This window comes from Blennius ocellaris (genome assembly GCF_963422515.1).
Source record: "Blennius ocellaris genome assembly, chromosome: 16".
Lineage (NCBI taxonomy): Eukaryota > Metazoa > Chordata > Actinopteri > Blenniiformes > Blenniidae > Blennius > Blennius ocellaris.
Window position 1 is genome coordinate 9,641,065 of NC_137665.1, and position 26,115 is coordinate 9,667,179.

The 26,115-nt window shown below is 41.7% G+C and overlaps 3 protein-coding genes across 7 annotated transcripts; all 3 read left to right on the forward strand.

Annotated features, from left to right (window-relative positions):
* Positions 1 to 2,828: 2,828 nt before the first annotated feature.
* Positions 2,829 to 4,097, forward strand: rln3a (relaxin 3a; the record flags this gene model as incomplete). Its single annotated transcript, XM_080511923.1, has 2 exons — positions 2,829 to 2,988; positions 3,811 to 4,097. 2 exons carry the CDS (start codon positions 2,829 to 2,831, stop codon positions 4,095 to 4,097), a joined length of 447 nt encoding a protein of 148 aa, XP_080368049.1.
* Positions 4,098 to 5,126: 1,029 nt separating this feature from the next.
* On the forward strand, positions 5,127 to 12,957 carry il12rb2l (interleukin 12 receptor, beta 2a, like). 4 transcript variants are annotated; one of them, XM_080511497.1, is made up of 15 exons: positions 5,127 to 5,232; positions 5,497 to 5,589; positions 7,010 to 7,154; positions 7,273 to 7,421; positions 7,592 to 7,734; positions 7,949 to 8,090; positions 8,795 to 8,871; positions 8,963 to 9,200; positions 9,540 to 9,731; positions 10,061 to 10,165; positions 10,303 to 10,437; positions 10,725 to 10,886; positions 11,075 to 11,147; positions 11,477 to 11,582; positions 11,804 to 12,957. In XM_080511497.1, exons 2-15 carry the CDS (start codon positions 5,523 to 5,525, stop codon positions 12,140 to 12,142), a joined length of 2,073 nt encoding a protein of 690 aa, XP_080367623.1. In that variant the 5' UTR covers positions 5,127 to 5,232; positions 5,497 to 5,522; the 3' UTR covers positions 12,143 to 12,957. The 4 variants fall into 4 exon arrangements, with proteins under 4 accessions (XP_080367623.1, XP_080367622.1, XP_080367624.1 ...); XM_080511496.1 differs by having other exon boundaries at positions 5,141 to 5,589; XM_080511498.1 differs by having other exon boundaries at positions 5,141 to 5,589; positions 11,087 to 11,147.
* Positions 12,958 to 13,503: 546 nt separating this feature from the next.
* LOC308141819 (transportin-2-like) lies at positions 13,504 to 26,115 on the forward strand. 2 transcript variants are annotated; one of them, XM_080512045.1, is made up of 26 exons: positions 13,504 to 13,579; positions 15,533 to 15,632; positions 16,047 to 16,122; positions 16,293 to 16,442; positions 16,660 to 16,766; positions 17,358 to 17,491; positions 18,658 to 18,739; positions 18,859 to 18,981; positions 19,221 to 19,339; positions 19,818 to 19,878; positions 20,104 to 20,275; positions 20,624 to 20,776; positions 21,389 to 21,614; positions 21,821 to 21,992; positions 22,145 to 22,231; positions 22,400 to 22,507; positions 22,582 to 22,740; positions 22,851 to 22,938; positions 23,023 to 23,121; positions 23,620 to 23,655; positions 24,258 to 24,353; positions 24,437 to 24,512; positions 24,644 to 24,743; positions 24,837 to 24,911; positions 25,650 to 25,799; positions 25,988 to 26,115. In XM_080512045.1, exons 2-25 carry the CDS (start codon positions 15,534 to 15,536, stop codon positions 25,755 to 25,757), a joined length of 2,706 nt encoding a protein of 901 aa, XP_080368171.1. In that variant the 5' UTR covers positions 13,504 to 13,579; position 15,533; the 3' UTR covers positions 25,758 to 25,799; positions 25,988 to 26,115. The 2 variants fall into 2 exon arrangements, with proteins under 2 accessions (XP_080368171.1, XP_080368172.1); XM_080512046.1 differs by lacking the exon at positions 23,620 to 23,655.

A 26,115-nucleotide genomic window follows, 5' to 3' on the forward strand; every position in this document is an offset into this window, starting at 1 on the left:
GTAAAATATCTCCTTTTTAATTTTATGGCGGATTCAGTTGTTGTTGTTGTTGATTCTCGTTGCTGGGTTCTTGTCGCCAGGGCTACCGTGGCTATGGCGCTTCGTCCTCACCAGGGCAACTGTTGCTACCCACCCGCTCCCTGCCCTCCCCCTTCGCTGCGCTGATTGGCTGAGACGTCTTAAAGGCGCAGTTGCACGAGCGAAAAAAGCCACTACAAAGCCGTCCACGCCCATTTGAGGAGAATCCCTGTCTGATCCCAGTTTTCACAACTATATAGTCTGTGAAGCTGACGGGTTAGTCCCGATGCTTCTCACAATTATCAAGGTAATAATGCGACGATTTCATTCTAAAATTCAAACACTGGATGAAGCCAATGCATGAAACACAGAGGTCTGCAATTATGATAACCAAAAGGCCAATGTATGCCTCTTCCTACTATATGCCACACAAGCTATCTAACTTTTAATAAAGTTTTGCAACATATACCTAAGCGGATGTTTTTAGTTGAATCTATATAGTTAAAGACAATTTATATAAAGAAACATCACAGGTAATTCAGCAATATGAACAATATGAAATATGAAAGCAATTTATTCAGACGTTTTTAAACTTTTTCTCCGTCTAAGGTTTACCAAGGGCTTCACTCAGTAATATATTCACCTAACATAGATATTGGGATGCGACAAACGATTTAGTTGACAAACTACCAAAGATTTCTTCATTTAAGTGCCACAATGGTCAACTTGGACTGCAAGACAATTGCACCTTGTCTGTTAACAGGGTTGCAAGGCGGAATGGTAGTTATCACTCTTGCTTCAAAACAAGACTATCATTGGTTTGATCTCCGGTCCTAAGACCTTCATGTGTGGAGTCTACATGTTTGCATTTACATCCATGTGTTTTCCTATATTATATAAACAGGCATATTTCAGCTAAATTGGCCATCCAACATTGTGTTTGAGAGAGCCTCCCATTATGAATTTTCAATGTGATGGACTGTATGTGACTGTGAATGGACTGTGAAGGACTGGTTACCTGCCCAGGGTCTACAATGCTTTCTCCCATTTTCAGCTGGGATTGGCTTTAGCTCTGTGCAAATTTAAGTTGGATAAAGTGGTATTGAAAATGGATCTGTTATTTTCATTTGTTTTCACATGTGGTTTTGATAAAGCAAATAGGTGTCACCACAGAGCACTCTGACATGCTGCAGATGCTGTAATTTTATTTATTTTCTTGTTGATGACACACATACGCATTAAACCTCAGCTGTGAATGGACTCATGTGTCCTAAAATTAGACTTATCTACTCAACACAAGTGATCTAATTCCAGTTGTTTTTGTTTATACCTTATGTCTCCCTTCATGTTCGATCCATTTCATAAATATATCCAGACCCATACTAACTTTATCAAATACATGTCTATGTCAAGCATACAAAAAAGGTTGGTCAACAAGACAATACAGACTTCTTTACATAAATCTTAGAAGATGTGCTAGATATTAAAGCACAAGAAACAAACAAAAAACGTACAATTGCTGCATTCAAAATTATAATAGTAATTTCTAAACCTATTTAAATCACCTTATATTTAAATGGTCCGAAGCTTTTTGATTATGCTGTCACGACAGGTCACGTAGTGATGATGTGTAAATGAGCATCAAGGTGAACACCCTCCTAAAATGTCATTTTGTTGGCTTCATGCATTAATTACCAATTCATGATCTCTATTGTAGTACTCTAAATGAGTGACCTTTGACTACATGGATACTCTGATAAAACATTTTTTAATTTTGTCAGACTCATAGTAACACTTCTATGTTATCGGACTTTCAAAATGTCACAGGTTCTGCCTCAGTTTATCCAGCTCACCTTTGACTCAGAGCAGACAGGATATGTGATTTTCGAGAGAGAGAGAGAGAGAGAGAGAGAGGAAAACAATACATGACAAAGTTATTCAGAATCATGAATATATTATGGCAAGGTTCATGTAATTAATAAGGCTTCAATCTCTTCATAAAAATCTGCCAAAATTTGTAAATAGAAAAGTATTAGCAGTTGACCATAGTAAACATTTGCTATATTGAATACAAACTTTTTCTTCTAAGAATGAATGTGTTTGTTGTTTATTCCCAAGCTTATCATGTGTTATGCTATTTGCACACTGATAAAGTCTTTACTCTTACATTACGTAATTGTTTTCTCAATGCTTAATTTATTTAATCAAATGAGCTGAAAAGAACAATACACAACACAGGCAAAAATGCACAGTATGTGAAACAACCATTTTGGTTCCTGCAAATGTATGCTTTCCTTTTTAATGTGTGTGGGGATAGAACTATAAATGATGTGTACGCTGAGTGGCATTTTTGTGCAATGTCATGTTGTCTCTCTTGTTTGTCTGGATATGCTTTCCCTTCAAAATCCATGACTGTAGAGCCTTTTATTAGATATAGCCAAGAGGGATTCGGTTAAATCATAATATTGACATTGAAAATGACAAAAGTGCGTCACAACCTGAAACATAATTTGATCACAGATGCCTCCAACACGTTGGTTAATTATGCCACCTTTGGTCTGCTTTTTGTCTCCATAAAGGTCTCTGACTGTATCGCTCTTTCAGATCTGTTCATCTTCCGAAGAAGGACTGCCTGCGTACTGAGCGCGCTCTTCATTCAGGGCTCTATTCCCCTTTATAAACCATCTGTGGCGACCCTAAAAAGTCATAGCTCATGGAAACAGGCAAACTGAGAGTCAGACACTCGCCAAGCCTACGAACTTTTGACCATTTCCCATTTTCCCATTTTAGCTTACTTTGCTCTTGGTAATATGTGGAAAGCCGCCGTGTTGACTGTGTTTCTGTTTGTGGCTGGAGTTCAACCCATAGAAGATCCATCATATGGGGTGAAGCTCTGCGGTCGCGAGTTCATCCGGGCAGTCATCTTCACTTGTGGAGGTTCTCGATGGAAACGGTCTCTCATGAGTACAGGTAGGACTGAATTTTCGTCAGTTTAAGAGTGTTCATATAGTTACATTTTGAACAGCATCCTGTTATAATGTTCAGTGTTGTCAGTTTTGGTCACTAATTAATACATTGTGTAGCTCAATTCGCCACCAAAACAGAATATTGTTATACACAGGAATCTTGCAGTGTTTATAGTTATATTTGTGACCTGCTTTTTTCAACATTGATTTTGGAGGTCATTCGTTGTATATGAAAATGTAGCACAAAGTATGTAATTCACATGGACCTGAGTCTATTTGAGCCAACACTGAGCAAAAGGAAGTGTACACCGCGAGCAGCACGGAATAGTATTGCAGATTGAATACAAAGTAACAGACAATCACACAAAGGCATATTTACATCTCTCGGCAATCTGGACACACTACATAACCTATTTGATGGAGAAACTAGCCTATTTACTAGAAGAAATCCCACTCATTCACAGAAAGAACACGCAAACCTTAAAAAAGAAAAGTTGGTCAAGTAGCAGGTCCAAGACCATTTTACCATGCTAACAAAATTATTACTATGCCACTCAGTCAACTAAACTGAATGAAGGAAAATACATGAAAATGAAATATGGTGGACAAACTTGTCATATTTGTTTATTACAATTGATTTGATTGGCTCCCAAATTACTATAAGCATGGGTTAGTTTTTTTTCTGAACTGTCAAATATAAGACATTGGGCTATGTAATCAGAATAAATTCTCTTGAATATAGATATTGGACTCTTTTTTTAATTTTGTTGTGAAAATGGTAAAGTGTGATCACGTTCAAATACTTGATTTGCTCATTTTCTTTTAGAAGATGTCTCAGAGGATCCATTCAGCTCACGTCAGGAGGACTCCTCAGAGGGCTTGAGTCCCGACGCTGTGCTGGAGAGTCTCCTCCAAAGAAACAGAGACCTGAGCTACACATCCACAGACAACCATAAGAGTCGGTTCAGAAGGCCTGCCCGGTCTTTTGTGACTGAAGAGATCCTGGAAGCCCTGCGCAAAGCTGATCGTAAAGGCCGGGATGTGGTTGTCGGTCTGTCCAATGCCTGCTGCAAGTGGGGCTGTAGTAAGAGTGAAATCAGCTCCCTTTGTTGAAACAAAGATAAGATAAGCAATCTAATTGCATTCACTGGCTGACATGATCTATTCATTAATCGACAAACTGACGTGCAAATATACACGTACACACTTGTTGTTTTCATTGTCAGAAATCTTCAGTAATTTTATAAACTGTGTTTTAATTTGAACGATAATTTTTTTTTTTTGCACTTTCTTTTTTAAGTATATATAAATCTATGTGTGGGTGTCTCTGTAAACAATGCATTTTCATCTCTGAAAAAAAAAGTGGCTGATTTCGTTGATGTTGTTGAATTGTAAATGGTGCAACTTATGAAGACTCAAGGGAATACAATTCTTTATTAAAATAATTTGACAACAACTGCATAAAAAGTCTCTCCTTATGTACAGCAAGATCTTAGTGCGTGTGTGTGGGGCTGCACCTCTTCCATTTCAAACATTAATATTTTGGCTTTCTGATCCCTGCATTCTATAAACTTGACCAACACTCATTTTAACTTCTGTTAAGAGTATTCAAAGTTACGCTGAAGGGATTAAACCTGCTGATGTGAACATTAAATACTGAGAGTACATAAATGATGAATGTGACCTCTTCCTGTTCCCTTTTCAGAAACCCCCAAAGTTATAATTTGTTTTGTTCATTTAGAAAATAACAATCTCTGACTGAAAATTCGTTTGAAGTTAAAACATAATCTCTACAATTGCAGATACAATTGCTGTATCCATGGTGACATATGTCACCCTAAACCCTGTATGCACAATTATTTGATAATAATTGTGCATACATGCATGTTTCAGTAGATAGGGGGGCAAACGAGCCACAGTACCTCAAAGTCTCTGAAGTAAATGTGCCCAGGCTCTTTGAGTCACAAGAAAACTATGGTTTACGGGGAAAAAAAAAAAAAAAAAAAAAAAATCCTCGAAGACACATTAACATACAGCGTGTTTTGCACAGACATCAAAGTGCCGGAAACCAACTCGACTGTCTCAGAGTGTACGCGAGCGCGCAACGCGTGCACGTCTTTCCAGAAATTGGGCGGAGCCAGTGAGTTATCGGAAAAGCGGACCAAACTTTAAACTTCACACACAGAGGAACGAGTTATTCTATCGTTGTAGGATGAACGAAGGGCAATCCGACGTGTCTCTTAAGGAGGTAAACTACCAACACTTGTAGTGTCACTACAAAAAATGATTCTTGGGGGACGAAACGATGTCGTTTTCACAGCGACTGCCTGTATCCGGTACCGCTGTGGCTGTTATACTGTAGTCTGTGTATCACCAAGTCGATATTCGTGAGTGGAACCTTACATAATAATATATAAGGAGCGAGACTGTCTGTGTGTCCAGGCTGTTGTTACACCTGTGTACGCGAGTGTATACGTGTATTTTTCTTTTTCTTTTTGTTCTTTTTTAACAGACGCTAGAAGCCTGGATCCTGACGTAATGGCCACACCATCGACAAGGTGGCTCAAATCCATCTTGGTGGTCATCACGTGTGTTGCTGTAGAAGGTGGGCCTTATCAAATCCTGTGCACTAATCCTATTTATGTATTTTGTTGTGCTTTCTCTATAATCCTGTTTTCCCCCCTTCAGTTTAACTCACTGAATGCAGAGGAAAACAACCCTTTTTTTTTTATTAACTAGCACATGTGATCTGCAGTCTTCTTCACATGATAGTACTGTATTTCCAACAGTTTTTAAAGAATGGGATGTTTTTCAAGTATAATCTGAATATAGGATACTCCATTGGATTCATGGAAGGGTAGAGTAAAATAGAATTGAAAATACTTCCAAAATGTTTAAAAATACAGTGATTCCCTGCTCCAGTATTACTCACAATAACAGAAAAAGAGTTTTACATTTTTGCCTAAAGAAAGGGTGACATGTTTGATATAGAGAGCTATATTTTTTTGTCAGAATATAAGCATCTCCATATGTCTAAGTGTTTTTTTTCCTATTTGGAGACTAATTATTTAAAATTGACTTATTGTATGTGTTTAAAGGGAAGTGGTGACAAAGAAAGCTTAGTGATTTGGGCTAAAAGCACTCATTTCCTGTTAATGTTGGTGGCGCTGTGCTTTCCTCAAACTTGAGTGTGCGAGTGTGTAGGTCTGTAGTGAAATGATTGCTGCTAAAAGTGTGCAGCCTTACAAGAAGTGGAAGAATGCGGCAGCCTGGCAGTGAATAGAAAAGGGTGTTTGCGGAGGTTCATATACGTAGGAGCGAAATAGCTGGTGAAACCCGTCTACCCCCTATTGATTACAAACTTTTTTTGACTTATTTCATAATTCATTTTTGCTTTCTTGTCTCAGAATCGTCATACTTGTATTGATTTTATTTGAAAGTTTGTGTTGAGTACCACAAAAGCAACACAACTACGACAACTGGTGTGTGTTTATGATCATTTTCTTTGAGTTTCTGTTTTTTTTTTTTGCTGGCAGAATCTCGAGATGTGCCAGTCAGTGACTTGGTTTAGTGCGATTGATGGTAATAAATTAGAAGGAACTTGAATGTATTAATCACGTGGCTGTTTGACAAGATGACGTTTCAGTTAACTGTGGGCACTTTTATATTGTTGTATGTAGGAGAGAATGATGGGTGACGTAAGATAATCATTTTATGAACATCACACAATTTTCATCTTTTGTTAAATTTGTGATGATTAAGAACAAGGATTTGAGGTTGTTGGACTCTATGAGAGTTTGCAGTTGTATCGTTTGTTTTTTCTTAAATACAGGTTTTGGAGACAAAAAAAGATTATAATTTATCAGTGACTGTCACATTTTTGAAATGGAAATAGTTGTTGGTGCCAATCTGTACTCGTGGTTGATGCGTGAGTCCCGCTATTTACAGCGATTGTTCTTCTGTTGCAAACATCTTCTTGCTTTATGAAGGTTACATTTCACAATGTCCTCCCTGTGTTTCTCCAGGGCCCCTTCCTCCTTATAATCTAGTGTGCTTCAGACCATGTGGTGACAGCGACTGCACAGTAAATATACACTGTACTTGGGATCAAGTGCCAGACAATAATATCCCCACGAACTACACCCTGTACTGGCACTCTGCAAATAGCAAGTAAACACAGGAATATTCTTTTTTCTCTTTGTCACTGTCACAGTTTTCCTCTCTAAATGTTTTTTACTTGTCTCATTTTGTCTTATCTCATCGTGTCTTTTCTTATATTATGTCCCAGAGAGGAGCATCTTACAAGTGGCATTCAGTCTGGCTTAATTCCTCGTCGAAAAGCCCCGAGACATGAGAAACTTCTTGTCTGGGTCCAGGCCACTGACCAGAATGGCTCTGCCAACTCTGACAAGCTTGTCTTCAATGCAGAAGATATCAGTGAGTCGGTTCCTTCATGAACACGAACCAAATTAAGTCTGCCAATTTTGATCGATTCCCCACATGCCCATTTGGGAAAATAAATGTTTGTATGAGTAACTTGCAATTTGGTTTCAATTTACAGATTAAATTATTATTATTATTTATTTATTTATTTTTATTCCCTCCAGTCAGGCCGCCTCCTCCAACATTCTCATCGAGCAGCCATGAGCCATTAGAAGTTCACTGGAACGACGTCTGTAGCCAACTGGGTTTATCTATTGGACCCTGTGAAGTCCGACATCGATTTAAAGAAAACAAAACCTGGCTTGAGGTGTGTTAAAGATGTTTGTTTCCTTTCATTTCTGTCCACCAATTCCAAAGAAGGTGTAGTGAATAAATGAATGGGGGGGGGAAATGAATTAACTATGAAAACTTGGACGAAAGCTGTAAATGAGCAGGAAACATCCTGTTTAGCGAATCGACTTGAGCATTGGCCCTTGAGTTCATGTTCAGTTTGTTTGTTTTTTTGCGTGTCTTCTGCACAGCTTGAGGATGGATTACATCGCAGCTATACATTAATGGACCCAATTCCTGGCATGGTCTATGAATTTCAAGTCCGCTGCTCCTGTAACACGGGATTGATGAGTGACTGGAGTGGTGTCCATCAAATAAGAAGCGCAGAACTGGGTGAGTTTAGGAATATGCTGTTTGTCCTTCTTTATGTCCTGAGTTGATACTCGCTTCAAGGGGAAATCCCTTCAAATGACTCATTGGTGACGTGTGAAAGCACACTGTCCAGGGTTTAAAAAAACCAACGCAACAATAAAACTGAAAGTGCAGAATTGAAGTACAAGTTCTCCCCTTCAATTTCACACACAAAGTAAAAAAAAAAAAAAAAAAATCTGTATGGAAAGGTTTTGAGAAATTCAACTTTTGAAACTTTAATTCATTACACCTCATCTAATTCCCATATTTGTTCTATTAAGTGAAGCCAGTGCACCTGAAATATCAGAAAACTGGTGATTCTACTCCCGATGATCACTCACAACTTTAATACCGACACCCACTGATAGAATCATTCATCAAATTCAAGAAATTATAAATTTTCCTTTAATACAATGTTAATGTTACAAACTTGAGACGGCTACACGAACACAACCGTTTTAAACAACGGGGCATCCTTCAGTGCAACATAGGAGGCCTGGAAAGACTTTCATATTTTCAGGTAACAATCTTTGGGGGCAAATCCAGGTTCCTCGATAACATGTAACGCTCATCGTCCACAAACGTCTGCCCGTGGTATTGCTTTTTCTGAATGTGCCATTCATTCATCAAGGCGAGGAAAGACCGTGAAGTGTAACAGTTCTTATTTTTCTCCCACTGTTATTCAGCCCCGGTCGGAGAAGTCGACGTATGGAGGGATTGTGGAACGTTCCCCACAACCCCTGACTGTTATCTCACATGGAAGGTAAGTTTGTGATATTTACAGCTACCCCCTATTCTCAGTGCGTGGACCCTCCCTCCCGTCACAACGCTCTCCTCCTCTTCGTCGCTTTCAGAATCTTACCGCTTCCCAGGCGCTGGGAGTCATTCTGGGTTATGAAGTCAGGATTACGTACAATAATGGCACTTCGGCGCTGATAAACGAGTCCACGAGTGTCCCGAGCAGCCAGATTGTGTATGAGGGGAAGAAATGGCACATGTCTTCCCCTCTGAACGATGTGTCGTCTGTCAGTGTATCGGCGTACAATGCCTTCGGAGCAACACTTCCATCCTATCTCGCTCTGCCATTAAAAGGTACCGGCTGCACCCACTGTCACACAAGTATGTAAATATTTGTGTCTCGGGCCTTATTGGTTTGTTTCCGTCATGCTATAAAGTATTTTTAAATGCTGAGTTACATCATCTCGGGATGAAAATAATTTATTTGGCCTAAATTTGACAATTTTTTTTTAAGGTTTGAATAAGTAAACTAATTAACTTTGTGATTGTAGCCCCTTTATCTCTCTTTTAATTGAGTTGAACCTCCTTTAAGTAAATGTCGCAGACGTCGCACAAGTTTTTCTGTCCTCTGGACTTTTGTATTTTCGCATTGCCTGTGGTGCAGCACTGCTAACAATATGTCTCATCCTTAAGGTACACAACAAAAGGATCACACCATTTACGTCATGATGAATGAAGACAAGCTCAACGTGTCCTGGGATCTCCCTGCTCACCTGTCCGACAACCCGAAGGAATACGTAGTGCAATATAAAGAAGCAGGACGCCCAGGCGGCTTCGGCTTTGACTGGATCAAAGTTAACCAGAGCAAGAGAGCTGGATTTACTGGTACGTTTGATTTGGATAGCAAACTTGGCAGCCTTGGTGCTTCTCATTATTTTTCTAGGACTGTTTATTTCTTAACTTGACTCGAGTTGCTTGGGACGAGATCATGTCAACACAAAGTTACCAAGTAATAATAATAATAATAATAACTCGAAACCCTCTCAGTGTGAAGTTACAGTGCTAAATACTTTTCTTTTGTTTAAGCTATTGAGGGTCTTAAATGGTCGAAAACCAGTAAGCTTTCTTGTGATAATTACTGGATTTGAACTAGAACCTCTTAGTTGATGCAGGTTCATTTAACACTTCACTCCAGTGTAAGTCTCCACCTACAGGACGGTTTAAAAAGTACACACCATACCAAGTGTCCCTGTACCAAATACCACAGAGCAGAGAAGTTCGCCACCTCACCTCAGTCATCGGATTCTCCAATGAAAAAGGTTGGTATTTCTTTGCCATTCTGATAAACATTCAAAGTATTTTCTTACAATGGGCTCGGCCGACTCTGCCCCCTTCACATTAAATGGAAAACAAATGTCCGTCCTTCTCCTTGTCTTCCTCTCTGTCTCTCCAACAGCTCCCCCCGCAGTTCCCTCATTTAACGTGTTCGCCGTGGAGGAAAATGAAGTGTCTCTGGTTTGGAGGCCTATTCCTCTCACCAGCCAGGGTGGGCTGGTCTCGTATTACCAAGTAGGAATTGGTGCAAAAAGAGGTACTTTCCTAAATAAAATGACAGTCAAAGTTAGTTGTTGGGAGGTTTGAGGATCCAGTGAACCAAGCAACTTACAGTAAATATAAGTAGCACAGTATATGCTATTTTATAGTAGCACTGTTTTCTCACTGGCTATCGATATTGCATATAGTAAAGCAATACCTTTTCAATAAAGAAGAATTTACTGTCTGCTTTCTGTTGACCCTACGTAATATTTAACATTCATCATGTACGTGTGTCTGTCATTTTAAGTCTGTAATACTTGTGTGTGTGTGTGCCCCCTCCAGTGCACAATGTGAGTGCCTCCCTGCATCATGAAAACAAGCCTTTTACGATGCAGAGACTTCAACCGGGCCAGGAATATGAGGTTTGGATCAGAGCAGTGAATGCCGCTGGGCCGGGACCAAATGTCACAACAAGAGTCACGACAAAGCACCACAAGGACTACGGTACATTTTAGTCTCTCAGCTTCATGTTGTGTTTTGATTTGTTCCCCCCCCCCCCCCCCCCCCCCAAAGTAAATATTGACGTTAAATCAGTATAATAGATGTATAAGACGTTTCATGGTTAGCATTTTCAGAAACATGGAGTCATTTTTATTTTATTTTTTTTGCTTTCTTTCTTTCTTTTTTCTCAGCACTTTTAATAGGAGTCCTGGCAGGAACCATTTCCATGATTATGGGAATTTGCATTGTTGTTGTCGTGCTCAGGTGAGATTAACGTCTAAATTTGGTGTCTCATTTTTTATTTATTTTTTCCTAATCATGAGCCTCCATTTTCTCATCTTTGTCCAAACCGTAGATGTGCCACATCTACGTAGTAAATACTTTTGACTATCATGCAAGAATTTATGTCATTTACATTAGATGAATATTCAGTAACAATGAATAACAATTCCCGCAATGTATCACCTCATGACAATAGTTTTGTGCATTGATTTAAAAAAAACCCAAACATTTAGATTAAAATAACACAGTTTCTAAATTGACTTTTAGGATTTTAAGGAGTGCCTGTTTGATTTTTGTTATGTCTGTTCCAGTGCTTGTCACGGGCAAAAACACGTGTCTGCTCTGCTACCTGGAGTTTTCGTTGAGAAAGTGCCAGATCCCAGGAACAGCAACATTTTTGTAAAGATGTCACAGCAGGTGAGATACACTAAAATCCAGTACTTTCACATTCTTCGTGAGACTCGTTGCAAATGTAAGTGGGTTTAGACTAATTGTGGGTGCTTAGCATTGCCTGATTTTCCTGTTTCACTGGTTCTACTAGTTACATTTTGAGCCACATGCTGAGTGGTGGAGTCAACTCAATTTTTTTTTTCCCCTTAATGAAATTAAAAACTTTGTTCTCTTTGATCTCCTTATAGATGAATGAGCCCTTCATTTTGGCTTGCATTCCCATTTCTGTCCAAGATCCCAAGATCTCTTTGCTGGAAATTGTGGGGAAAAAATCACAGGATTTTCAACTTGATGGGTTAACTGGACCAGGGGTGTTTGATGGATGCTCCCAGATGGACTGTCCAAACACTGAAATGGGCATTTCTGTCAAAGAGGGACGTGACAGACCGGGCTGCAGTTATGGAAAAGAGGCGTACAGCAAAATGATCGACTCCGATGAAGATTGTTGCTCATCGGATGAAGAACAGTTTACATCAGGCTACGAACAACATTTCATGCCAACAGCAATGGAAGTACTAGATGTTTGAGGACATCTCATCAGATCCTACACTTTCATCTCATATATGCAATATGTTTTGTTGCTGCTTGTGATTGTCTCAGGATCTTGTATCATCTTTTGTCAAAAAAAAAAACTAAGCTATTGAAGAGATCAATTTCCAAAAGATAACATCCTGGCCATTACTTCATTTATTAACATTTGCATTTTTATTGTTCATGTTGCATTTGATTGTATTCTGTTTTTCCAATGTTGACGTTGGGATTTTGTGACATTTTTTGTTTGACTCATGTTGTGGCCAACTGTAAAAGTTTAGACCAAGAACAGTGTTTATACAAAGCAAAAAAGATTGGGAAATTCAGCAGAAATATGTAAAGCCCAATCCTCTTCCAACTATTTTTATTTGTCAGTAGGTTTCAGGTGAGAACTCTGAAGAACTGTAATTAGACCAGAACAACAAGGATGAAACAACTCTTATTGTTCTAAGTCTGGTATTGATGCAAGAAATTCATGAGTCTGAGTCTGTGTGCCTGTGCGTCTGGGAGTTTTTTTTCTAGATCTTCCACAGTCCCAAAACATGAATATGAAATTAATTGGTGACCCTAACTTGCTCAAAGGTGTGAATGTGGCTGTCTCTCTATTTTTGCTATGTGATAGTGTGTCCAGTGTACCCTGCCCTCATCCATAGTTTACTTGAATTGGCTCCAATGCCCCTTGACCCTCAAAAGGACAGGTGGCTGAGTGTAAATGTCTTTTATGAGGTGCTATCATAAAGGTGAGGTGCTATTTATGTATTTTTTAGTTTGCATTGTAATAGCTTTGTGATGGGTTCAATTCAAAAATAAAAATTTCAACAGTCATGCTAAAGGAATGTTACAATTTTTTTACATATGCAAAACATGAAACAACATCTTAATAGATCACTCTGTCTTGGGCAGTGCCTCCATCCACAGTGGATTAAACGTCCTTACCATTTTGAAATGGTACATTTTTGCCTGGAAATAAAAATGCTCTATTTTTCTAAAACTCAAGTCTGAGATGTGACTTTTTGTTTTGCCAGTATCTGGAAGTGCAGTATCATCTACAGACTGGATTAATATTGTAGATGAACATTTTCCCCACTGCTTCTCTAAAACAATTCTATTTTTAAGGTAAGAGGAGTGCTTGTAAATTTCAAACCAGATTTTAAATAGTACTGAGGGGAAAAAGGTAGTTTTATAATGTATTTCTTTTTTTAATGTATTTATCTATCTATCTATCTTGAGAGAGAGAGAGAGAGAGAGAGAGAGAGAGTGAGAGAGAGAGGGCGAGATTTCGCAAAAATCTCGCGTTGTTAACGAAATACGTGTCGGACGGAAGCCGCTAAGGGTCAATTTCAATCGGCGTGCTCATTTGAACAAGAGGAACCGCAACGAAGCTCGGGAGAAAAGCGGCCCAGTACCGAAAATTCAACTTATAAGTCAATATTGTACGTACACAGTTGGTACATTCTTGTTTCTTTTGACAAAATAGGTAAATACATCGAACAGATCGTCCGATCGGGTAAGGTGTTGCCGGGGCAAGTAACAAAGCAACTCGGTTAAATAGCATTAGCATTGGTCGTAACGGCTTAGCGGCTAACGCCAGCTTGCAAAACGTGTTCACCAAGTTTGAGCCTTTCACGGCCGCCACTTTCGAGTGAACCGCTTTATCTTACATATCTTCGCCGGTATCTACCTATTTATAGAGCGTAACACTCGCTAGGCTTCCGATTCGATGGCCGCTAATTGGTTATTTTTTGGTGTATTTCTCGCCGGGCACATTGCGTGTGACCACCCGGTCGGGAACTACCCCGTCGAGCAGGCCCCGAGCAAAGAAGGGCAACTTCGGCAGCGGCAGGTCAACTTCATTGCAGCGTGAGCAACCGGTGAACCACCGGTGCTGGACGCTATAGCGGGGAGTTGACGAACCCAGACAGTCCCGACGGAGTGGACGGTAACACGATGTTCACCCCCGGGGCGCCTTTTACATGGCGGTTCTGCCTCGTAGCGAACTCGTTTCCTCCTCGTAACTTTTCTCAATCTCCGCCGGGCGCGACCCCGCGGGGGGAGGGGGGGGGGGGGGGTCGGTAAGTCTGGGCTCCACGTGTTCGGAACACCGGCTCGATTTCTGGAACGTGGATCCCCAAAATGTTGCGACACAAAGCGTTTCCGTGAGTGAGTCCAGAGCACCGGGTGGCGGTGGGGGTGGAGGGGGTCGGATTAACTTGGAGCAGTTAAGCCGGGCCACAGATTTTAGCCGGTCGTGTTTGTCTCATGTCCCCATTAGTTACGTGCAATTTTAGGTGTTTCCGTGCAAGGCCTCTCACTGCTTGTTTGACTTTGGACCCCCCACCACCTCAGTCCGCCTTCAACCTACAGCAGAGTCGGTTTAATTTTCTTACGAGCCTTTTGTCCCGGCTGATAAGTGTCTGGATCGGCTAAAATATCGCCATGCAGACCGTAGGGAGCGCCCCGACTGGAAGCTGAAATTATTTGTAGGGGAAACCAGGTCACGTTATAGGAACCATAAATGGCTCCATCCACCATTAGGCACAACTAAAGTGGAAAAAGAAAAAAAAGCCAGGAAGTGGGGCCAATACAGACGTGGGTCGTTCTGGATTGCCTCATGCAGAATCTTGTTCCTCTGCAAGCTTCCCCTCTAAGATGGCCTGAGTTTATTTAAAATAAAATAAATGCTGCGCAGAAATTGAGGCATAAAATGAAGTCTTTAACAACCATAAAGTTCCCTGCAATTAAAAAAAAAAAAAATGAACCATACATCAGCAACTAAAATTGACTCTATCGCGGCCTATTTACAGGCCAGTGTTTGGTTCAATGTAAATTCCTTAAGTAGGGTTATGGCTTATGGACACAAATTCCATTTATGCATCCAGGGCTGCACCCTACTTCCCTATAAAAGGAAAAAAAGATGTAATCAAAACTTAAGCTTCAACCTAAATGCCTCCCTGTGCACGCCTAACAGTTGATCATAGCCACCGGGTTTGTGAACACCTTTTATCAGGCTGCAAACGTGATCTTGTACAAGCACACTGATTTGGAAAGACCAAACGGGCGGGTCGCCATTTTGTTTTCTTGTGCCCTTTACGATTTGACTGTTGGAGTTGAAGTTGGAGCGGCACAACACCTGTTCAACCCAGTGGACTTTGGTCACTATTGAGCTTTAATGCGCCTCCCCCATTGAGGCGAACCTCTTGGTTTTACTTACGTTTGTGGACTGGAGATGATGCATTTAAAACATCTGAATGTCACTGATGGTGTTTGTATTCATACTGTCTGATCTACTGTCCATTAAACTGCTTCCAGTCTGGCAAACGTATCCGACTGTAAGATCTTGATTTTTAACCTTTTTTTTTTTTTTTTTTTTTACTTGTATTTCACAGGATGGAGTGGCAGCCAGATGAGCAGGGACTTCAGCAGGTCCTCCAGCTGCTCAAAGACTCACAGTCGCCCAATACAGTCACACAGAGAGCTGTCCAACAAGTATCCTACAGCAGTGTTCCTTATGAATGCAGAATATTATTATTATAAGACTTTGTGATTTATAAAGTTAGATTTAATAGTTATAACTTCAACAACACGATCAAAGTTGAACATTTTGCCGTATTTTAAGGTGTTGCTGCTGACTTGCAGTTGTTTGAGTGCTGGTATGCCATTCTTGAGCTATGTACACAGCTGGGGGCCTTTGTCCTCTCCCGACATAATTGCTTTGTAGGATGCTTTTGTTTGTAAACATGCACCGAATGTTAAAAAGTACTTTAGGTTGATGGAAATTTGTGTCATAGAACAGTATAAAGAACTGGGGGGGGGGGGCAGAACCTACATGCCATTTATTTTTGTTTCCTTCAAAAGTGACGCGATCTGTCTCAGTCAAAATGTCCTTAACAGCCCTTTTAGAAACTCGAGCAACTCAACCAGTTCCCTGACTTCAACAACTATCTCATCTTTGTTCTCACGCGACTCAAAAGTGAAGGTGAGCCGACTGCCACAGTTTCCCTCCTTGACACATGTCACACTGTCGGACTGCACCAGCAAGTCCTGTTAGTCGGGATTCAGCACTTTGCATCCATGTCGTTCTGGTACACAATAACAATACAGTTGTTGTTGTATAACTGATGATACATTTTCTCTGCCTCTTCCCAGATGAGCCGACTCGCTCTCTGAGCGGTCTGATCCTGAAAAACAATGTTAAGGCCCACTACCAAAACTTTCCTCCAACTGTTGCCGACTTCATTAAGCAGGAATGCCTCAACAACATCGGCGATCCCTCGCCGCTCATCCGTGCCACCATTGGTAAGTTTGTCATATCCTCTTGTGCCATTTTATCGGCCCCGTTGTTTTTTTTCCCCCCTCAACCAATGGAGATGATTCATAATAACGTCTGATTTAACCGTGAAGGTGTCGTATTCATACTGTCTGATCCAGCGCCTTTCCAAAGGCACCTCGCAGTGACCCGGTCTCTTCCAAATCACTAACATGAAGGCTGTTTTCTTTCTCGGTGTTCCTGTAGGCATCCTGATCACTACTATTGCCTCCAAAGGAGAGCTCCAAACGTGGCCCGAGCTGCTGCCTCAACTCTGCAATCTGCTCAACTCCGAGGACTACAACACCTGCGAGGTCTGCACTCAGTCTGCCATCTGTCTTTCTTGTTCCACACAAAGCTGTTGCCATTTCCAAGTCTTTGGATTATTTCCACCCTTTGGTTGATTTGCGACGTGCCCCACACGTGTATTGTTGTTTTCAGGACACGTATAAAGTTCTTAGCCATTTATTGCATATATATGTTTGACTTGTGATGCGCTTGTTCTTCTATTAAGGCGGAGTAACTTGGTGGCTTTAGTTATTTAGCAGATTTTATGCAGTACGCTGCAACTTCATCTTGGCAAACTGAACATTGTTTGATGGCTTTGTGTTTTTAGCAATATGGGAAATTATTTCAAAACGCCCCTCACAAGTCCTCCCCGTTCTTATCCACACGTATACAAATCCTAGTTTTTATGACTCGGGTGTATCTTAAATCCACTGCGAGACTCGTTTTCTTGACGGGGAAGACTTGTACTTGTGACAAAAACAGTTTCTTGCCAAGTCTGTACTGTTCATGCAGTCCTCTTGCTCCACTTGTATTTTCTGATGCACTCTCATTCTCTCCTCTGTCCCTGTATGTTTGCGTTTGATTTGACAGCCTCTCTGTGTATGTCCGTGTCTCAGGGTTCGTTCGGTGCACTGCAGAAGATCTGTGAGGATTCTTCGGAGCTGCTGGACAGCGACGCTCTGAATAGACCCCTCAACATTATGATCCCTAAATTCCTTCAGTTCTTCAAGCATTGCAGCCCCAAGATTAGGTACAGGAGAGACCAGGAGTCATTGATGTCTTTGCGACAGCCTTTTCTGAACGTGATGCATTACATACTAACATCTGACTGACAATGATGGTGTTTGTATTCATACTGTCTGATTCAGATCTTGCTGTCACTCACTGTATATCTCAACTGAAATAATTTGGACACGGGGATCCCCCCCCCTTTCTTTAACATAAAGGAATGTGAAGCTACATTTAGGCCAGCGATTGGTAGCTCCGATTTGTGAGGGCCACAAAAACTCTGAGGGGCAAATTGCGGCGGGGTACTTTTGATAAATTAATGTATGAAAATATGTCAATACTCTTTCATTTTTGAAACTGCTTAACAAATAAGTTTATTGAATAATAAGGATTTTTCATCTTACTGAGTTTGTTTATACACTCATGATGGAGTTTTCCTCATTTCTGAAATATGGCTGTCAACTCTCATTGTAGAATCACCTGCGAATCCAATGATTGTAGTTTTTGGAACTCGGCTCGTGGGCCAGAAGTGATTGGTAGGATGTGCAGGTTTATATTCCCCAAAATATTTTATCAATGGGATCAATTCCATGATGCTTTGCACTGACATAGGCAGTTTGCGACATGCATGTCGAAGCCCATTTCATATTAAAGATGGGCTTGTTAACTAGACTAATAATGCTGCTTTTGTTTTTCAAAAGTTGCAGCCGCACAGAAACGTTGTCCTTATTCGGGGTCTGGTCAGAGATGTTTGTGCGGTGTTTTCTAAATTGACCAGTCGTCTTGAAACACTGAGCAACGTCCTGGGCGATGATGCTTAATAGAAGCGCGAAGCAAAACAATGTGTCGTTTGCATCTAACCATGAATAGTGTTGCACTACCTCCTCATGTCCAATCATGAGTTAAATCAAATCTAATCAGAAGTCCTCGTATGTTCCACATATCCATAGCTAGCATTTAATGCATCCATTTTATCAACGAGTATTGCTTTGTTCCATACTGAGTACTTAAAATGTATGATTTAACAGTTTCGGAAAAATAAAAATCAGCTACTTGGGGGTTTTATTCAGAAAATAATACTTGCTGCTGAGGTTTGTTTATTGCCTTCAAGTTTTGTAAATTGTAAAATTGACACATTTTTCATTGAAGTCACTCTCGTTTGCCATTTTCTTCAATTTGATCCTGCAGGTCTCATGCTATAGCCTGTGTAAACCAGTTCATCATCGGCAGAGCCCAGGCCCTAATGGACAACATTGACACCTTTATCGAGGTGAGCTGTCGCTTGTAAACGCCCAAATCAGACAGCCGCTGTGCTTTCTCTGCACTTGATGCCGATTTTTTTTTTTTTTTGGTAATTTCCATTCCTCGTTTCTTGCCTGCGTCCATCAGAGCCTGTTTGCGCTGGCAGCAGATGAGGACTCGGAGGTTCGAAAGAATGTGTGCCGAGCCCTGGTCATGCTACTGGAAGTCCGCATCGACCGCCTCATCCCTCACATGCACAGCATCATCCAGGTGAGTGCGGTGGGAAAGTGTTCCTCGCTCAGGAAGCACGAGATGAGTCGACACTTAATCTGGACATGACGATACACCCAGCTCATTGATTCACAATGATACCTAACGTTCCAAATATTTCTGATCCAGATTCACCAAGCGTGTCGCAGCTTTATTCTTTCCTCCCCTGGCCCGTACTGTCCGCTGTCGTGTTGCTTTTACCCATGCCGTTCTTGAACCTGTACACTTGTCACCTACAGTACATGCTGCAGCGGACCCAGGACCCTGATGAGAATGTGGCTCTGGAGGCCTGCGAGTTTTGGCTGACTCTGGCGGAGCAGCCAATCTGTACCGAGATGCTGTCCGGACACCTGGTGCAGTGAGTAGCTGCTCATGATCTATGTGTGTGGTATGATCGCTGGGTTTGAATGAGCTATTGTAAAGCTCCTCTCCAAAAGACTGAAAGACTTCCTGGATATACAATTGGAACAAAAAGGATGCTTTGGTCTGTGAAATTCAGCTTCGAAGTTTCATTATAAAAAAAAAAAAATAAAAAAAAAGTAACTCCTTTAGTTCCTCATTGGACTTGATATCAAACTTGACTTCAGACTGCTGCATGGCATTTCTCCCTTAAACGTGAATTCAACATGTATGTTATCAGGAGTTTACAAATTTGCTCTTCTTTTTCCTCCTGGTGATCATTGGTGCTGTCAATTACAGTTTGCATAGTAAATGAAAACAATTTATTGCAGTCGCTCCTTGGCTACGTTTATGATTTTCATGTTTATAATATATTTGTGGTCTAGTGTGCAGCCCTATATGGAACTTGTATTAAAACATTTTTTTTCTTATTCCAGATTGATCCCTATCTTAGTAAATGGGATGAAGTATTCAGAGATAGACATCATACTACTGAAGGTGAGTGCAACTGTCTGTGGTTTTCTGGCTCTGCACTTTTAATATAAAACTGTTCGTCTTTTATATATTTGTGGAGCTGTCGAACATACTGAGACTGGAGGGCTGTCCCACAGGGGCTCATATAAATACATGAAATATTGCAGGAGGATGATGATAAATTGAAGCCGGTGGACTTCAAAAATAGATGCTGCACATGAAGCTGAAGTATTTGTCTTTCTCCTCCAGGGCGACGTGGAGGAGGACGAGGCGGTACCAGACAGCGATCAGGACATCAAGCCTCGCTTCCACAAGTCGCGCACTGTCACCTTGCAGCATGAGGGAGGCGAGGGAGAGGAGGGTGAGGACATCGAAGATGATGACGACGACGACGACGACACGTTGTCCGACTGGAACCTGCGTAAGTGATGAAAGAAACGAGACCCGTTTTCAAGCCGTGGTTGTTCATCTTGATTGCATATAATTTTTTTTTTATTAAACTGAAGGCGTTGGTGTTTACGGACATTAAAAGCCCTAACAAAACTGAGAATGTGAAGGTTTTTTTTGTTTTGGAACAACGTGTTCCTCGCTCAGGAAGCACAGGATGAGTCGACGCTTAATCTGGACATGATGAAACACCCAGCTCATTGATTCACAATGATACCTAATGTTCCAAATATTTCTGATCCAGATTCACCAAGCGTGTCGCCGCTGAGGCACTTCAGCAGTATTCTTTCCTCCCCTGACTCGTCCTTTCTTTGTCATGTAGGAAAGTGTTCGGCTGCAGCGCTGGACGTGCTGGCCAATGTATTCCGGGACGAGCTTCTCCCCCACCTCCTGCCGCTCCTCAAAGGTCTCCTCTTCCACCTCGATTGGGTCGTTAAGGAGTCTGGCATCCTGGTGTTGGGGGCGATAGCTGAAGGTAAGAGTTACAGGAATTGGTTTGCTTCATGAATTACAACTTTGTGACCCGTCTGTTTTTTTTGTTGTTTTTTTGTAATTTAAAGTTCACGAGAATAAGTAGTGGCTCTTAAACTCTAAAGCTGCATCTGCATATCGCACTTATTCCTCAACTTTGACTTTGTTAAATCTTTTCTGAAGTTTGCTTTTTAAAGTCAGTGTTTTGACTGGTTTAGCTTATGTTTTTTACTGCAGTGATTGACAAGAATTTTTAAAAAATCGGAGCACATTTCTGCTGAGGTTAAGTAAGGTCGTCTCAGCATCTTAAAATACCTTCAAAATACCACTGCTTAATAGAAGTTTGTTTGGTTTGACTGGAATCGTCTTTTGCCCGTCCATCCAACGCTCTAAATCCTAACAAAGTACAGTGTGACAGGATCTGTAGAGCAAGTCACTTTTCTTAATATATCTTCTGATGCACCTCAAATACAAACGTGAGGATTAGTATTTTATGTATGAAACTTTTTTTTTTTTTTTTTCAATTCTTAATGAAAGGAAATAAAACATCAGAATATTGTCCCATTTCATCTTCTCTGCTGTTAATCTTTGGTATGTGCCCTCCTCGATTTGCCAGGATGCATGCAGGGCATGGTTCCCTACCTGCCCGAGCTCATCCCCCACCTCATCCAGTGTCTGTGTGATAAGAAGGCCCTGGTGCGCTCCATTGCCTGCTGGACTTTGAGTCGCTATGCACACTGGGTGGTCTCTCAGCCCCCCGACTCCTACCTCAAACCCCTGATGACGGAGCTTCTCAAACGTATCCTGGACAGCAACAAGAGGGTGCAGGAGGCCGCCTGCAGGTGAGCAGTTTCAGAATTTTGTTTGTGCATTTTTTTGTGCGTGTGTGGATTTGATGAAAACCCCAGCTCATTGATAACAATGATACACTTTGTTCCCATAAATAAATTCTGATCCACATCCAGCATCTGTCATTCCACAACTTTCAAAACAAATATGTGGAAATGATATTTCTAACCTCCATTGTTATTTACCTTTTCTCTCTCAGTGCATTTGCCACCCTCGAGGAGGAGGCGTGCACAGAGCTGGTTCCTTATCTGAGTTTCATCCTGGACACACTGGTCTTTGCCTTTGGGAAATACCAACACAAAAATCTCCTCATCTTGTATGATGCCATAGGAACTCTAGCAGACTCAGTTGGTCATCACCTCAATCAGCCTGTAAGTAAAATATGTAGTTTGTTTGTTTTTTTACCTTAACAGTTGCTTGATGGTGTAGTTACTTTACCACCTCCATGGAAAAAATGTCATGTATTTTAATTTAAATGACAAATGAGGAATTTGAGCTCTTACCAGTTCCTATTTTTCAACAGGAGTATATTCAGAAGTTGATGCCACCCCTAATTGCCAAGTGGAATGAGCTGAAGGATGAGGACAAGGATCTTTTCCCTCTTCTTGAGGTAATTCCAAAATGGTTGCTGCTCCGAACATTTCGTGCCGTTCTGGCTTGTCTTGTATCTGCTCTATTTCATATTGAGTGAAGTTGCAGAAGGGTATCATTGTCTCTTGATGTAAACCGACCGCGTCCAAGTTGACCAAACTGTAAACAATCATTAAATGTCTTCCAGTGTCTGTCATCAGTAGCCACCGCCCTGCAGAGTGGGTTTCTGCCTTACTGCGAGCCCGTGTACCAGCGCTGCGTCACACTAGTTCAGAAGACACTTGCTCAGGCTATGGTGAGAGCACGACTTATCTTCGTGGCGACGTCTTTTGAATTAAAGACAAGATTTCTGAAGTTGTGTTTTTGCAGATGTACAACCAGCATCCGGATCAGTATGAGGCTCCAGACAAGGATTTCATGATCGTGGCCTTGGACTTGCTCAGCGGACTGGCTGAGGGTTTGGGGGGCCACGTGGAGCAACTAGTGGCCCGTTCAAACATCATGACGCTCCTCTTCCAGTGCATGCAGGTGTGATTGCCTTTGTACTGCTGTCTTGAGTTGTGAAAACGACAACATTAGAACGTACCAATATCTCCATATAATTGAATGGAACGTTGAGGCGCTTGATTTGGTTGCAGGACACGATGCCTGAGGTGAGGCAAAGCTCCTTCGCTCTGCTGGGGGATCTTACCAAAGCGTGTTTCCTCCATGTTAAACCCTGCATAGGTGAGGATGCCTCGTTATTGATATCATATGTTGGTTAACGTCATTGGAAACGACATACTAATGCTGGTTCACTTCACCCTACAGCTGAGTTCATGCCCATTCTTGGGCTTAACCTGAACCCAGAGTTTATCTCGGTGTGTAACAACGCCACCTGGGCCATTGGTGAGATCTCAATGCAAATGGGTAAGAAAGCAGTTTTGTCGTTCTTTTGCTTTTGTTTTTTTTTCTTTCCTTTTTTGGTATTTGATGACACATTTTCTGGATATGATGACACACCCAGCTCATTGATACAAAATGATACATTTTGTTCCCATAACGTGTTCTGATCCAGACTCTGCTGCTTCCTTGTGTTGAACCAATGGATAATGGAGTCGGCACCTTGTGTGCATGCAGGACAATGTGATTTGAAATTCTTGCATTGACCCTGCCACTAATCCATTTTTAGACCTCGGGGCAGACGTATTCTCCAGCTGTGGATATAGACACCGTTGCATGGAGTTGATATTTTAACGGAGTTGGACTTGTGAAATTGGATCGTGCGGTGGTTTGTTGGTGTGGCCACGAGGTGGCGTTGCTGCAGAATCTCTGTTCTGCATGGAAGCATGTTGTGAGTGTGTGCATGCTCAGACAGCTCGACGTATTCCAGTCAGCCCAGTGAACCTGTGTGTGGTATCCTTACAGGCGCAAGTGTCAAGCAGCAGACAGGGGATTGTCCAGGTGAGCGTAGTACAACCGGCGGTTCAGACCTGTGCAGTGACCCGAGTCATACGGCTGCTGTTTTTGTAGGCACCAAAGTTGAAGTTCCATGAAACTTGGGATGATGTGACAGTGCGTTTTTATTCGGTTCTCTCGCAAAATAGTTGTCAAAGCAGATTGCCTGTTGCTTTAGCTGTGTTATAAAAATCGTTGACTCATCAAAAACTTGCCGGAGTGTGGCTGAGTAAGAGGGAATTGGATGATACAGATTTATTGGGATTCTCCTCTGTTCTTCACTAGTGTCAGCAGTATTAATCTCTTGGATTCGCTTTCAAGAAGCGTTGTCTGAGTGAGTGAATGGCGAAACTGACGGTTATATTAAATATCCAACCTCGAATTGTTGTAGTTCACACTGCTGAGTTTTTACTGATAACTGCAGAACCGAAGGCCTCTCAACGCCAGCTGATTTTCAGAAGGCGTAATGATGTACATAGTACACAGACTTGTGTGGGGCTTTGTCTTCCTCACTTGTGCGCCCAAGTTATCGGTGCAATACTTCAGCAGCACGCCACTCGACAGGAAACTCCTGACTGTTTGACAGCACGTCGTCTGTGTGTCTCCAGGCGCAGAGATGCAGCCTTATGTGGGTATGGTTCTGCCTCACCTGGTTGAGATCATCAATAGACCCAACACACCCAAGACTCTGCTGGAAAACACAGGTACGCACGGTCTTCTCCGGAGCAGGCGCGTGTTGTCGAAGAACCGAGGCCAACTGGTTTACATCTGTCTTTCTTTGTTGTAGCCATTACGATCGGTAGACTGGGTTTCGTCTGCCCCCAGGAAGTGGCACCACAGTTACAGCACTTCATTCGACCGTGGTGAGTGTCGCATGACCTTCATTCGTCAAAGAACGTGCACAAAAATAAATCGCCTCCTGAAAGCGTACTTCAAGCGTGAGGACAAAATCCACGGACTTTGTTTGAACATTGCACTCGTTTGTCTTGTCAAGGTGTACGTCGTTGAGGAATATCCGAGACAACGAGGAGAAGGACTCGGCCTTCAGGGGAATCTGTGTGATGATCGGTGTCAACCCTGCAGGCGTGGTGCAGGCGAGTTCCTGTGTTTTGAATCCCAAGGTCGAGAGAAATGTTAGAACACGGAACCTTGACTTGTGTAGAAGTAACAAAATCCTTTGTGTGCAGGATTTCATTTTCTTCTGTGACGCTGTGGCCTCCTGGGTTAACCCCAAGGATGACCTGAGAGACATGTTTTATAAGGTGAGCACACTAACCCCCATGCATGTACAGTCACCAGTGTCTGAGCCACACTCCGTGATGAACACTCAACAGACATTCGAAAACTGATTTCACTGTGTTGATGTTTTTTGAGTCTGAGAAGTGTGGTCGGACTTGGAGCTCATTTGTTGATAACCTTTTTTTAAAAAATGTGAAATAATGGATAACTATTTTTTCTTTAAATGATCTTTGTCATTTAAAATGAAATTAAAAGCTCTTTAATCAGCCGGTGATAGGAAAACAAAGACTGAATTTATGTGGTCATGCGTTCCAATTTTTTCATTCATACAGAACAAAGCAGTACAGAAATTTCCTGGTTTGAGCTGCCATTTGTCACGTTTTTGTACTGCAACAGGAATAGAACTTACACGTATTTTAAAAGCAGTGAATGTCCTATTAAGATCCCACTTCCAAAGTAAAACCTTTCCTCTTTGATTTTAAAATTGCAGAACTTTCCATATATACATCCCAGTCAGGTGTGACCTCATTATGGTGTTGATTTTAATCTTTGAAGACAAAAAAGGAAGATGGCAAAACATGCTGCAGTCGTTTCAATATCGTTTCTCTCATGTCTTCCCACCTCGACAAAATGTTCCAGATTAGTTGAGTAAATAAAAGTAACTTCCAGGCTTTGCCTCCGAATGAAACCTCCTCAGCATGTGACATTTCTTCTGGAGATCTTACTTTTGTTTGTTTGTTTTTTTTTCTCTCTCTCTCAAGATCCTGCATGGCTTCAAGGACCAGGTGGGAGAGGAGAACTGGCAGCAGTTTTCAGAGCAGTTCCCTCCTCTGTTGAAGGACCGCCTGTCAGCCTGTTATGGCGTCTAACCTGACCCCACCTTCAGTCCTTGCAGGACACTGAAATGTTAGGTATGTCAGCTGGTGTCTGTAACATCCAGCCCGCCCCCTCCTGGAAGTGATGACACACCCAGCTCATTGATCAACAATGATACATTTTGTTCCCAAACTAATGATCTGATCCAGAACGAGATGTTTCACTACTCTGTCGTCTGTGTTGCCTGGAGTCCTGACCCCGAGACGTTTGTGTTCCTGCCCAGGTTAACGACGGGGAGGGTAACGGGGAAACTCATCGCACTGCCCAGATCGTGGGGGAGAAACTAGAACTGGAGGGACGTGACTGGCCTTGATCCTCCACTCTGCAGACGGCCTCTTTCCCCCCCGCGCC